This window comes from Salvia miltiorrhiza, chromosome 8 (genome assembly GCF_028751815.1).
Source record: "Salvia miltiorrhiza cultivar Shanhuang (shh) chromosome 8, IMPLAD_Smil_shh, whole genome shotgun sequence".
Lineage (NCBI taxonomy): Eukaryota > Viridiplantae > Streptophyta > Magnoliopsida > Lamiales > Lamiaceae > Salvia > Salvia miltiorrhiza.
The window spans coordinates 44472066-44487287 of record NC_080394.1 but is presented as its reverse complement, the minus strand read 5'-3'; the positions used below and the strand labels follow the sequence as shown (position 1 = coordinate 44487287).

General features: G+C 43.7%; 2 protein-coding genes across 2 annotated transcripts; one reads left to right on the top strand and one right to left on the bottom strand.

Moving 5' to 3' along the window:
- Positions 1 to 6642: 6642 nt before the first annotated feature.
- On the bottom strand, positions 6643 to 7455 carry LOC130998527 (vegetative cell wall protein gp1-like). Its single transcript, XM_057923941.1, has 2 exons — positions 7265 to 7455; positions 6643 to 7186 (listed from the first exon to the last, which is right to left on the bottom strand). The coding sequence occupies exons 1-2, from the start codon at positions 7453 to 7455 to the stop codon at positions 6643 to 6645; spliced, it is 735 nt and encodes a 244-aa protein (XP_057779924.1).
- Positions 7456 to 14221: 6766 nt separating this feature from the next.
- LOC130996780 (glycine-rich RNA-binding protein RZ1C-like) lies at positions 14222 to 15008 on the top strand. Its single transcript, XM_057922089.1, has 2 exons — positions 14222 to 14491; positions 14596 to 15008. Exons 1-2 carry the CDS (start codon positions 14242 to 14244, stop codon positions 14625 to 14627), a joined length of 282 nt encoding a protein of 93 aa, XP_057778072.1. The 5' UTR covers positions 14222 to 14241; the 3' UTR covers positions 14628 to 15008.
- Positions 15009 to 15222: the final 214 nt, after the last annotated feature.

The window sequence follows — 15222 nt, the reverse complement described above, 5'->3', positions numbered from 1 at the left end:
AACAATCATAGCTACAATCTCATAAGCTCATTTTTTTATACTCTAGCCCTTACTTTCTTCATGAACTTCAACTTTCCAACATCACACAACCAACATCTTTATAAACCTTATCTTAAAATCAAATCATGCTTTTCACTCAAAGACCAATAATTAACACCTTAATAGCATGCATATACTAGTTAGAAGACGACAAAATTTTAGAAGACTTCCAACCCTAGTATTTTCGAAAATTACAAAGAAAAGATAAGGTGGTGTTTTCATGCTTTGATCCTCCATTTACATGTTTATCAAGCTTAAAAAAAAATAGGTTCATGTGTTTAGAAGCTTACTCTATGATTTTTGAAGAGGAAAGTATAGCTCCTCCTTCTTGAAACCAAGCTTTCTATCACACTCAAGCTTTTGATTTATGGAGATAATGATGTTTTGAGCATGATTTAAGAGCTTTCTATGGTGTAGAATTGATCTATGGAGCTTTGGTTATGCCCAACAATGGAAGGTGTTGATGGAGAAAGAGAGAGAAAAGTGAGATGAAAGGGACGGCTGCTATGGTGAGGATGAAAGAGAAAGGTGTTATACATATATAACCTCATTTACTTAGCCATCAGGTATTGGATAATAACACATGCTTAATTATCCACTTGCATAAATATCTTATCCATCCATCCACTTGCTTTGACTTCTTCCGCACCAGAGCAGAGCTCGACTTCAGCTCTGCCATCAGAGCAGAGCTTGACTCAGCTCTGCCTCCAGAGCAGAGCTCAACTTCAGCTCTGCCTCCAGAGCAGAGCTCGTCATCAGCTCTGCCTCCAGAGCAGAGCTCAACTTCAGCTCTGCCTCCAGAGCAGAGCTCGTCTTCAGCTCTGCCTCTAGAGCAGAGCTCGAATCAGCTCCGCCTCCAGAGCAGAGCTCGGTTTTAGCTCTGCTGCCAGAGCAGAGCTGACTGACTCAGCAGAGCAGAGCTAACTGACTCGGCAGAGCAGAGCTAACTGACTCGGCAGAGCAGAGCTAACTGACTCGGCCAGAGCAGAGCTAACTGACTCGGCCAGAGCAGAGCTAACTGACTCGGCCAAAGCAGAGCTTACTGACTCGGCCAGAGCAGAGCTAACTGACTCGGCCAGAGTAGAGCTCAATTTCAGCTCTGTCACCAGAGCAGGGCTCGGGTTTTCAGCTCCGTCTCCAGAGCAGAGCTCCACTTCAGCTCTGCCTCCAGAGCAGAGCTTTCAGCTACGCTATCAGAGCAGAGCAGAGCTAGGCTCAACATCAGCTCTGCTTCGGTTCAGCTTCAGCTCTGCTTCCAGAGCAGATCTCGGATTTAGCTCTGCTGCCAGAGCAGAGCTCGGATTCGCCAGAGCTCGGCTCGCCAGAGCTGCCACCAACTATTGAAAGAAAAGAAAATTTTAACTACATCAAAGTTCAAACAACATCTCTAAACATCCTTATTTCTCAAAGTATTTCATTTACTAGTCTCATCATCGAAAATATAATAGCTCATACTATTGGGATATCTCATCTCATCATAAGATTATTTTTATATCTCGGTGCTCTTAAAAATAAATCTCAAAATATTTATAACAGGTAAAATGCGGGGTGTTACATCCTACCCCCCTTAAAAAAAAATTCGTCCCGAAATTTACGTTATTTACCTTCGGGAAAAAGCTCGGGGTACTTCTCCTTCATCTTCTGCTCAAGTTCCCAAGTTGCTTCTTCTTGGCCATGGTGTCTCCATTGGATTTTCACCAAAGCAATTGATTTGTTTCGCAACTGCTGTATTTTGCTATCTAGAATAACTTCTGGCCTCTCCTCATAGCTCAAGTCCGGTTCCAGGGATACTTCTTCTTGGTGAATGACGTGTTTTGGATCAAACACGTACTTCCTCAGTTGAGATACATGAAAAACGTCGTGGACATTTGCGAAGTGTGGTGGCAACGCAAGTCTGTAAGCAACGGGGCCTACTTTCTCTAATATATCATACGGTCCTATGTATCTCGGTTTGAGCTTTCCTTTCACACCGAATCGATGCACTCCTCGAGATGGGGAAACCTTCACAAAAACTTTATTTCCCACATCAAAATGAATCTCTGTTCTTCTGGTATCTGCGTAGGACTTCTGACGATCTTGGGCCTCCTTGATTCTCTGACGAATCTGTCGTACAATAGAAATCATTTCTTCTACTGCTTCAGGTCCAAGTATCTTTCTTTCTCCTACTTCGTCCCAATAGAGCGGAGATCTACACTTCTTCCCATACAAGGCTTCATATGGAGCCATGTTAATAGTTGACTGGAAACTATTATTATAAGCAAACTCAATTAAGGGCAAAACTTGTTCCCATTGGGTTCCTTTGTCTAGTACAACAGTTCGGATCATATCTTCCAGAACTTGTATAGTCCTTTCAGATTGTCCGTCTGTCTGAGGATGAAAAGTTGTACTAAAGTTCAATTTAGTACCCAACTCCTTCTGCATGCTTATCCAAAACCGTGAGGTAAATTTGGAATCTCTGTCGGATGTAATCGTCATCGGTACTCCATGCAGTCGTACTATCTCTCGCACATAGATCTGAGCTAGCTTGTCAGATCCATAAGTAATCGAAATAGGTATAAAATGGGCACTCTTCGTCAATCTATCAATGACTACCCAAATGGCTGTGTTTCCTCTTTTCGACTTCGGTAATCCAGTGACAAAGTCCATAGCTATGTGATCCCACTTCCATTCGGGAATCTCTAACGGGTGTAGTTTGCCATATGGTCTTTGGTGTAGTGCTTTTACTTGTTGACATGCCAAACATCTTTCTACGAAAGCTGCTATCTCTCTCTCTTCATTCCTTCCCACCAAAACCTAGTTTTCAGATCTTGGTACATCTTCGTGCTTCCTGGGTGTGCGGTGTACGGAGTGTCATGAGTTTCGCTCAAAATTTCATTCTTCAACTCATCTTTATCAGGCACACACAATCTTCTTTCGTATAAGATGGCATTGTCTGCCGCTTCTTGATAACTTTCGATTTTCTCAGTTCGAATCCTCATACGCAATTTCTCCATTTTCTCATCTTCTCGTTGCGCCGCGATAATCCTTGATCGCAAATCCGGTGCAATACTCAATGTGGCCAATACGACCTCTGTCGTTTGTGGTGGTAATATAACTTCTATGTTCATCCTCTCGAATTCTCTTATCAAGTCCTTTTCTTGGGTAAGGAGAAATCCCAATTCTACTTGATTACTTCTACTCAAAGCGTCAGCTACAACGTTAGCCTTTCCAGGGTGATAATTAATTCCACAATCATAATCTTTTACTAACTCGAGCCATCTTCTCTGTCGCATATTGAGATCCTTTTGCTCGAAGAAATATTTGAGACTTTTGTGATCGGTGTATATCTCACACCGTACTCCATAAAGATGGTGTCTCCATATCTTCAATGCGTGTACCACTGCTGCTAATTCTAAATCATGCGTCGGATAATTCATCTCATGTGGTCTAAGTTGTCGTGAAGCATAAGCTATCACTTTTCCGTCTTGCATAAGTACACATCCTAGACCATTCTTTGACGCATCTGTGTAGACAGCGTACTCTTTATCTACCCTTGGAACAGCTAGCACTGGAGCAGTGGTGAGTCTCTTCTTCAATTCTTGGAAACTTCGCTCACACGCGTCAGTCCACTCATACTTGACATCCTTCTTTAGCAGGTGCGTTATTGGCTTAGCAATTTTTGAAAAGCCCTCAATGAACCTTCGGTAATAACCTGCTAACCCTAGAAAACTGCGTATTTCATGTTGCGTAGTTGGTGATCTCCATTCTTGTACAGCTTGTACTTTTGTTGGATCTACCTCAATTCCCCTTGCAGAAACGATGTGGCCCAGAAAATTGACTTCCTTGAGCCAAAACTCGCATTTGCTAAACTTAGCGTAAAGTTTCTCAACTCGCAATTTCTCTAACACGATCCTTAGATGTTCTTCATGTTCCTGTTTACTTCTCGAGTAAATCAAGATATCATCGATGAAGACTACCACGAACTTATCTAAGTATTCGTGGAAAACCCGGTTCATGAGGTCCATGAACACAGCAGGGGCATTCGTTAGTCCAAAAGGCATCACTTTAAACTCATAGTGTCCATATCTTGTACGAAATGCCGTTTTCGTAATATCCACTGACCGTATTTTCAATTGATGGTATCCCGATCTTAAGTCAATCTTCGAAAAAGTATTCGCTCCCTGTAGTTGGTCGAACAGGTCATCTATTCGGGGCAACGGATACTTGTTCTTCAGCGTCACCTTATTCAACTCACGATAATCGATGCATAACCTCAAGCTGCCATCTTTCTTCTTGACGAAAAGAACTGGTGCTCCCCACGGGAAAACACTGGGTCGAATGAAACCCATGTCCAACAATTCCTGTAGTTGGAGCCTCAATTCCTGTAACTCTGCCGGTGCCATTCTATAAGGTGCTTTTGATATTAGTGCGGCTCCGTGCTCAAGGTCGATCGTAAACTCGAGTTGCCGATCGGGTGGTAACCCTGGCAAAGCTTCAGGAAAAACGTCTTGATATTCCCGCACAACTGACACGTCGTCTATGTTTGCTTTGGATTCCTCGTTTTGATTTAAGTATACAACGTACGCAGTTGTATCATTCCTCTCCAAAAGCTTTTTGGCTTGTAGCGCTGAGATGATTGGCGTCTTTTTCCATTTCCTCTCAGTGCCAATAAAAGAGGTAGACTCTTGGCCGGGAGGTTGAAATGATATGCGTGTTTCCTTACATTGTATCATCGCGTGGTTCTCCTCTAACCAATCCATTCCCAAAATGATGTCCAAATGCCACATAGGCATTACCCTCAGGTTTCTAGCCTTAAGCTGTATTGATCCTAACTCAAATTCTAAGTTAGGACACACACGTGAAACCGTAAAAGTTCTGCCTATGGGAGTGGTTACCCTTAGATGTTGTGGAGCAGGTTCTATGTTCAGTTCTAACGTATCGACACAAGTATGTGAGATAAAAGAATGCGAAGCTCCAGTATCAAACAAAATTACTATAGGCACTCCTTTCAACTTGCCTATACCTGTCAAATTTCCTTGATTCTTCTCTGGTGCTTTCTGCTCAAGTGCGAACACCCTCTGGTGATGCTGTTGATTTGCCTGCGGGGCTGGGGGTTGCCTTCTTGACTGACGTGGTCGATAGGCTGGCTGTTGTCGCTGTGGTGGAGGTAGTGGTAGAATTCCTTCCATTGCTTTGAGTTGCGGCCGAAATTGACTCGGTCGTCCTCCGCTTCCACTTTGCTGACGATTTGGACACTGGTTCGAGTAGTGCCCGACCTTTCCGCAGGTGTAACAGGTATTCTGTCCCATTTTACACTCTCCCAAGTGTATTTTATTGCACTTCGGGCAAGGCGGTAACCCTCGCGGTCCTTGAAAAACTGCTGTTGGAGCAGCTGGGCCAACATAAGGCCGTTTATCTCTGTTCTGAAACTGCGGTGGCGCATTCTGACTCTGCCACGGCTTCTTGGGACCTTGACTTCGGTCATCCCATTTTCTCTTACCCTTTTGGCCTTGTCCAGCAAAAGGATGGTTTCCCGATTGAACACTCGGGTTTAATTGTGGCATCGGGCCTTGACTCGGTCTCTCTGGCTGCATTGCCAATTCCATGTCTAGCGCTCGGTTTAAAGCCTCAGCGTAGGTTAGCGCACTCTGACTCGCTAAAACGACTCGTATCTCTTGCTTTAATCCAGAGCAAAACAGTTCCGACATCTTTTCATCTGTATCTACTCGATATGGAGCATATCGAGCCAAATCGCAAAACTGTCGATCATACTCGGCTACCGTCTTATTCCCTTGCTTTAGATTTATAAACTCCATCTCTTTCTTCTTTTGATAGCTTCGGGGTATGTATTTCTCGCAAAGAGCTTCTTTGAATTGCTCCCACGTAAGAGCTGTTATTTGCTCCTCGTTCATCGTTTTCTGTTTCGCTTCCCACCAGAAATCTGCGGATCCCTTAAGTTGATACGACATACACATGAGACGCTCAGCGTCGTTACATCTAAGGAATCTAAAAATTCTCTCCATACTTCGAATCCACTCCTCGGTTTCAGCGGGATCTCCTGATCCATTTAATGTTGGTGGATTTTGCCTCAAAAAGAGTTCTTCTATTCTCCTTTCTGGCTGTGGAGGGGGTGGTGGTGGCGTAGGTTCTCTTTGTTCCTCCTCTTCCTCTTCTTGATTTCTATATTTCCTTCTTGGCGGCATTCTTAAAAAGAAAACATACGTCAGCTCTTAAAACTAATTCTTCTAAATTATCGATCTTAGGGTTCTTACTCAACATCATATTACCTCTATAACATTTATATCTCTTAGTGGAAAATCTCTTTTTGTATTCAACATCATAATATGAAAGCATAAAATAAAACTCTTATTTATAAAAGACCCTCGGGTCATCATCATATATATATATGAAAATTGCCTCTTACGAGGACTTTTACAAAAAGGGATATATACAGCAAAAAGTCCCTAATACATACTATGACGCTCTATCAAAATGGTCGTCATACATACTAGGCATCTATATATGTTAGATACCGATATACACACTATACAATGCATCTCTAGCTATATACATCTATCTTCATATAAGCATCTCCATCCCATCATCATATGTAGCTACTCTCACTCAGACCCATCCAGTCCCACCGAAAGCATCTCCGGATACTCTACTTCCCGCATCATCTACTGTCATATCCTCTCTGGGCTCAATCTCCTCATCCTCACTAGGCTCAGTCTCCTCACTATCATCATCATCCTCTGTCTCATCCTCCACATCTGTGTCTACCATCGGGTAACAAATAGGTGGCTCCGGAATAGGCTCCCATACATCGACTCCATCAGCAGTGGTCCGACGCCGTAGTGGTCGGGTCTGTCCATGCCCAACTGTCATCTCTGGCGTCTCCCCGTCTGGGTCCTCATCATCACTATCAATCGGAAACGGATGAGACGGTCCCTCCTGTGCATCTCTGGATGGTGGGTATAGAATAGGATGCATATAATGCTGAAACTCAAGTGTGCCAGGCTCAGGTAGAGGAGTAACCCTCGGGTAAGGATCAAAAGGCACATACTCAGTACAAGGCATCGGAGATGGAATAGGTGGTATAACCTCTGAATGAGGCAATGATAATGGTGTTGTCGCTGGGGCCGGCTCCCAAGGAGGCAGATCAGCACTGGGAAAGGGTATCAATGTCAAATAATGAAATGGATCAAAATCCATGTATGGCGTCCCAGTCTGCAGAATGCCCTACTCCGGAACAGCAGAATCCGGAACAATGGGCTCAAAAACAACGGCCTTATCAGGCACGAATGGCTCCGGAATATACGGAATCTCATCAACTGGGGGTGCAGGTAAGATCGAAAAAGGATCTGTCGGAGGAGGGGGTGCATCATAAGGTGGCAGTGGGGGATCATCAAAAGCAAGGTAGCGGTGACTAATCATCGCTACAAAACCCCTAAAATCTGCACGCACTAAACGTCCAAACTCAGTCCTAACTATATACTGCGGCACTAGTGAAGCCGCCCAACCTTGCCACTCAGGTGGTAACTGTGGAATCAACCTCGTGATAGCCTCTGCTTCGTCAATCCCATAAGCGGTAGTCTCCAGCCATCGGTTGTGGTAGTGGGCTAAAAATTCTCCGAGTGTATTGACTCAACTCAAACACTAGTGAATTGACTCGCAATCGTACGAGGTCAATTGCAGTGAGCAAGCTAACCCAAGTCGTCTCTCAAGGAAGATTCAACAGGGCACCTAATCGTGTCACACACAAAAAGCAATAAATCCTAAACACTCTAATCGGTTTCACGCTGGCACACTCTTAAACTAAAACAGAAATTAAATAAGCTCTGTAAATTTACCTAGGCATGAAATAAATAAAGCATGTAAAATTATCTAATGCAGAATTTATAGAAGGCATGTAAATTATCTAGGCACAGATTAAACGGCGTAAGATTATCTAAGGTTTTAAACTAAGAGCATTAATTCAAACATAAACCATTTCAGTAAACATTAATTATCTAGGCAATGAATTAAATGATTAAGCACAATAAATTTATCTAGAGCGTGAATGAAAATAATGAATACTGTGAAATCAATAAGCGAGAAATTATCTAGGCAAGAATAAAATCACTTACAGTAAAGCCGATCCTGAAAATAAATCTCTAGCTACGAATTATCTAGGCGTAAGGATAAATTCTCAACGCAAAATCACCCTAACTAAGAAAACAGGAAACCCTAACTATGAACTGCGTCTAGAAATGGAACTGCCGCTTTTTGGAGAGCGGAAGAATGAATGATTGATTGATAACCCTAGAATTGAGAAGTCTCGCCCTTTTATATCCAAAAATAAAACACGCCAATAGCTTCTTTAACACTGCATCTGGGACACGTGGCAATCTCTAACTGGAGCAAAAGTGACTAAAATAGGGTGAAGCTTGGGTTACACACGGGCGAGGGCCTTGGCACGCGGCGAGGGCTCGCTTGGGCGAGGGAATGAGGTGCCTCGGCGAGGCAGGGCCAAGCCTGGGTGCTGAGAGGCTGGATCGGCGAGGGGAGGCTGCAGCTCGGCGCGGAGTGAAGACCCTCGGCGCTGGGGCTCGCCGAGGGGAAAGGGTGCTCGGCGATGGGGGCTGCAGTACGCGGGCGAGGAGCGAGAGCGTGCGGCGAGGGGGCTGCTCCTCGGCGAGCAGTTGGGCGAGGAGGCTGCTCCTCGGCGAGCAGTTGGGCGAGGCTAGGGGGCTGCCTCGGCGATGTGGGGCAAGGGCCTCGGCGAGGCCTTGCCGAGGGGTGTTAGGCGTTTGGGCGCATGGCCTTGGCGATGGGGGATCAGGCGCCCGGCGATGGGCGCGCGGGCTATGCGCACTCGGGCGAGAGTCTTGGGCAGCCCAACGACGGGTGTGAGCACGCCTCGACACCTTTTTGCTCCAGATTCGTCTGAGTTTAACATTTTTTCCTTTTTAAAACCTCCCTGCAAAACATTACATCACCATCACAAACTACTAATAAAATCAATAAAATATGATTCCATTATATAACTATAAATCCTCGAAAATCATAACAATAAGGCATAAATCACCCCCCCACACTTAGCCTTTTGCTTGTCCTCAAGCAAAAATCAGTATAAAACTAATGAAAAGATGGTATCTCGATGCTCAATTCCAACTAGACTTTCACAGATAAGTCAAGGTTTTTCACAACAACACACGATTCTAGATGATGCAAAAACTCAGAGTAGAAGAAGCAACACAAATGTAAACAAAAGATTCGATCAGACCCAGTTCTCCGATAGAAGTGAATTCCCTAATGTGATCGCCTTTATAATCCATATCTCAATTAAGCGCATTTCACTTTTTACAACTTTTGTGTTTTCAACCGAAGTTATTCCTTTAAATTCAACAGTTAAGCCAGTATTCGTGAAATAAACCCTTTGGGTGCACTTCCAAAGTTGTTTCACGTGGTTTCCCATGCTCATAGATTTTCTAGAGGAGCAGAGACTCAGAGCTGTCAAATATTTTCAGAATTAAAACAAACTTCACACAAATAGATACGATCGTAGGCAACCACAATGACAACACTCCTTCTATCATCTACCGGACAAATCACGCCTCAAAAGTTTGCAAAAGTGTTACAACAGAAAACTCATAAATCATTTGCATCACACAGAACATGTCAACCGGAAAAACCAAAATTCCACCAATCAGTCACAAACCCGAAAATCACATTAGAAACCATCACTTCACAATTTTTAAACTGACCAGCTCAATTTCAAACAATTAACTTTATGCAAGGGGACCATTTGCCCCAAAATTAAGCTCATAAATAAAACTTCCCGCAGTTACCAGAAACTCTTCCCCCCACACTTAAAAATAAAGCGCATAAGTGTAGAAACACTTCCCTGGAAGAATAGGGGAGGAGAAACTTCTGACTTCTGCAGGAGATCCACTTCTTCTCATCCGCACAAAATCACTCTCAAAAGAACAATTCCTGCATCAGACCACAGAACCCAAAACAAAACATTAAACAGAAAGAAAACCAAAAGCAAACAGAAAGCAATAAAACATGGGTTGCCTCCCATGCAGCGCTAGTTTTAAAGTCGCCAACCCGACTTGGAAAAACCCGTTAACCAAAATCACATTTACGAGCCAGCTGCCTTAATCCTTGAGAACACAATCCTTCCTTGATTGCAGCTGCGGGTTCTCCTAATGAGTTTACCGAACTTATCACATTTCTCCTCTTCAAGATTCTTATTGGGGAGCCAAATCGCGTGCTCCCCACTTCTTTCTTTTCCAAAGGCAATAAGCACTGCAATCCTTGCACAACTCCATCGTTGCAGTGCTGTCTATCCAATTCCTCTTCTGTTGGATTTGTATACTGAAAGCAAGAACTTTATGCTTGTATACAATGATTCCTGTTATTCACTATTCTTATCTCCTATCTGATTGTGTTCGTGATTGCATATGTATGTTCTTTATCTCTGTATAAGTAGATTATATGGTGTGTTGTAGATCACAGAAGACCATATAATTGGAATAACCTTAAGAGATATAATATGATCACAGCCGAAATAACTCTAGGACAAGTTATTGGTTTAGGCTGCAGTATAGATGGAAGTAGTTTGTCTTGGCTACTTGTCTATACTGGTACGTCATTACGTATTGATAGGACCAACAGTTGAGATGTATTCTTCTATCTGACTTAAGTGAAGAATCAAGATCTCGGTGACTCATAAATCTTAATACTAATAAGTATTCAGATATATATGTTAATTCGTATATCACTTTGACTTACTATGGGCGAGAGTTAAATACTAACTCGAGTACTCTGTATCTTGGGTGATAGCGGTTAATATATGATATTTGACTATCTGTATTAGTACCCGTATCCGGTATAGGATAATGACATCCCCTTAAGGAGCTCAATAAGGTTTATTACGCTAAACCCTGCAGGTTGATTAAGTTCAGGCGTAATAATAAAGATTGAGTGGTACTGCTTAAGGAATTATTAAGAGATTAATTAATTTAAGCTGTCAGAGCTCTAATTAATTAATGGATGTCGGATATTTTAAATACGGAGATTTAATAAGTCTAAATACAAGCCCCGACTCATCACCGGCAATAAAGGGGTAAGTCAGTATCGGTTCTCTAGTGGAATGAACTGATATTTATAAATTAATTATGGTCTGGGCTGACCATAGATAAATTAATTTATTTGAGGCCCATCTTTATTCCTTGTATCTGGTCCCTGGGCTGGCCCAATGTCTCCTAGCCCAAGTAGGGCAGAAATCGCCTATCACAAAGAAAGAAGCGCCCCATACGTATTTAATTCTCTATTAAATACAGCTGTCAGCTCTCAGGAAAATACACTGATAAAAATTAGGGTTTTGAGAGCAGAGGGGGGCGCAGGAAATCGTGTGAGGCATTCTGTCTTGGGAATTTCCATAGCTCGTTGTCCATCCAACGTTGGGAATTGAGCGGGATACAGTCGAGAAGATCAGAGCTGGAGTCTGAATCATTCGACACGATCATCAATCATCTGTGCATCCGATTCTCAAGTAAGTTTTCCTAACACCTGTGTGCAGCTGTTAAATTCATAGGAGCATGTTAGGAATTAATCGTTGTATGATGAATTAATAATAATCCAAGAAACGATCATCGGGCAATCGAGTATTAATTCAATTTAATATTCCTTCAATTGGTATCAGAGCCCAGGATTAATTTCTTGGCTCTATTATTAATTTGTGTACGATTAATAATATGCGTTGTTTTTAACTGCTGTTGTTCTTCGTGATTCGTTGATTCGTGGGATACGTCGGTTTGACGTTGTAATTGTTTTTCCACCACGAGAAAATCCGTGGTTAGATTAGATTTTCGAATTGTATTCGTTTTTCTGTTGTAATCTGTAATTTTGGAGAACAAACGAAGAACACGAAGAACGGGGATGAGGCTGTTTGCCGATTCAGATTTTCCGGGCGACCAGCGGGAGCCCGGCACCGGAAACTGGCGAGGAGGAGGCGAGCGGAGGGGGCAGCGCGCGCCTGGGCAGCGCCTGCGCGCTGTACGCGCGGCGTGCCTGGCGGGCGACGCACTGCCGCTGCCGTTGCTGCTGTTCCGCCCACGCCGAGGTCTGCTGCTGGAGACGCCGAGGGTGCTGTGCAGGGCTCCTGCGTGGGCTGCTGGTGGTGTGCAGGTCGGGCGAGAGCGAGGAAGCAGGCGGCAGGGGCTACGCGCGCTCGGGGCCGCGCCTGCGCGCTTTGCGCGCTGCGCGCCCAGCGGGCGGCGCACAGCCGCTGCTGCCGCTGCTGTTTCTCTACGCCGGGGGCCTGCTGCTACCTGGGCTGCGCGAAGGAGCATGCTGGAGGCGCCGAGGACCTGCTGCTGGAGGCTGCCGACCGGAGAAGATGGCAGGCAGCGGCGCCGCTCTTGGCAGCAGAAAGCCCTAGGCGGCGCGAAAAGGGTTCCCAAACCCTAAACCCAGACGCGGGTCGGTGGCGGGTCAGACGGGCAGGGCGCGGGTCGACGGGTCCTGAGGCGGGTCTGGGCTGCTCCTTGCGGTTCTGGGCTGCTCCTAACGGGCTGGGCGGCTGGGCCGCGGCTTTTAAGCCCAAATTGCTGGACTGGAGAGTTTTGGGCTGTTTTTTGGGCTGTTTTTGCCCATTTTTTAATTTCTTTTCTATTGTTTTATTGTAATAGATTAGAAATGGGTTTCCACGAATGGGTCACGAAGAATTTTAATTCTTTAATTATGTTCTTTGCATGTCGTGGTTGTTAATCCCTTATGCTCTTTACTTGCTTTTGCACGTCTTTGCTTGTTAATATTTGTTTATTAATTGCGCTTAGACGAGCATGATAGTAGGTTTGCCGTTTTCTTAAGCATGTTTTAGAATTCTGCGAGCATGATTTACATGTTGCGTTCTAGAGAAGCATGTTTAGGTTTATGTGCTTGAGCATGAACAAACCTTTTGAAAGAAAAAGACTAAGCAGTTTAATAATTTTTATAGTAATTAAAAATTATTTTAGACCTCCACATGCGGTCTCTAGACAAAGTGATTAGCAATATGAGTAACGGTCCACCCCACGTGGCTTACTTCATATCTGTTTCTCATAAGTTTGTCAGAAGAGGTTTCTATAAAAAATATTTAAACCATTGAAGTAGTGGGAGTTATGCAGTAACGGTCCACCCCACGTGGCTTACTTGTATAATTTTCATAAGTACTTTGGAGAATGGTATTAAATAAGATAACCAAGAAAATTAAATTGAAAGCGACATGGTCCGCGTGAGTATGTTAATTTCGAGAATTTAATTTTCAAGGTTAAAATGTGGTTATTGCTTAGATATCATATCAAGTACAATGTACAACTTCCCCACGAAGTCCCTTCTTGATGATGATATGGTCTAGTTAAGGTGCCAACTATTAATTTCCTTTGTCAAAAGGTTAAGTTGACATGGATGGAAATTAAATGACTAGGTGAATAGTCTGGTTGAGGAGTTCGTGTGTAACTGTCCACCCCACGTGGCTTACACATGGGATTCTTTGAGCCGTTGGAGGTTTCATTAATATTGTTTTATCAAAAGGTTACAATATTATTGTTACGAATTATATGCTTTTCATGTTCTTACATGTTTAATTGTTTACTTTCAGATATGTCTATGTCTCCGATTATTAACATTCTAGCAAACAATCCTCTCATCGGTCCTAATTATACCGAATGGAAACGCCATATTATGTACATACTTGACGCTGATGAGCACAGTTTTGTGCTTACCACTCCACGTCCCGCGGCCTTAACTGATGGGTCGACTGATGCGGAACGAGAGGCGCATAAAAGGTGGCACAAGTCAAATAATATGGCCAAGTGCTATATTATGATGACTATGTCACAAAATTTGCAACTCCAGCATCAAGGCATGGACGATGCAGCGACCATCATGTTAAATCTCTCTGAGGTTTATGGGGAATCTGAAAGATCTGCTCGCTTTAACATCATGAGAGAAATCTTAGGATGTGTTATGAGCGAGGGCAGTTCTGTGCACGATCATGTCATGCATATGACAAATCTGTTTGACAGGCTTGATCTGCTAGGAGGGGGTATCGAAGGCGAAGCCAAGGTCGATATCATCCTCAACTCTCTCCCCAAATCCTTTGAGAATTTCCGTCTCAATGTCGTTATGAGCAAGGTCAACTATACTCTGAATGAGTTATTGAATGCTCTAGTTGCGGCAGAGGGAGTCATGGGCTCGCGTAAAGGGAAAGAGGTCCTTGTTGCTGCCAAGGGATCTACTTCTTCGTCGAAAGGCGGGAAAAAGAAGTGGAAAGGTCCAAAGGGCAAGCATGACAATGAAGCTAGTGGGAGCGGTAAAGCCAAAGCAGATGGCCCTACTGGCGGTGTGAAGAAGCCGACCGAAAAGGGGAAGTGCTTCAAGTGTGGCAAGGTTGGGCATTGGAAGAAAGATTGTCCAGTGCTCAAGGCAAAGGGACAAGGTACGTCACAAGTTTTAGTAACTGAAACATGTTTAGCTTCGTTTTCTACTCATTCGTGGGTAGTGGATACGGGGGCAACTGATCATGTTTGTTACACCTTGCAGGGCTTCAAGCCAACAAGGGAACTGGCAAGTGATGAGATCACCATCTCCATGGGCAATGCGTCGAAGGTCGCAGCTGTTGCTATTGGAGATTTATCTTTATGTTTTGGTGATGACATTTTAGTTTTGAGAGACATTTTATATGTGCCGGAGTTTCGGCGGAACATAATTTCTGTTTCAAAATTGTTTTTGAATGGATATTCTGTTGTTTTTGATAGAGGTGTTTCTATCATGAGAGATAACAAGACTATTTGTTCTGGAATTTTGAACAATTCTCTCTATACTATTACATGTCCAATTAACAACTCTGTCCATGTTGCATCTACATCACAAATCCTTCCAAATCCGAATAAGAGGAAGTATTATTCTCATGAACAATATACACATGCATGGCACCTAAGGTTAGGCCACATCAATCTAAATAGGATCCAAAGGCTCGTTTCAAATGGAGTCTTGAAAGACTTTCAAGCTGTTCCATTTAGAACCTGCGAATCCTGTATAGAGGGAAAGATGACGGCAAGGCCTTTCAAGGCCAAGGGGAATAGGGCCTCGCATGTGTTAGAATTGATTCACTCTGACTTGTGTGGACCGATGTCCACTAGAGCTCGTGGAGGGTATGAGTACTTCGTC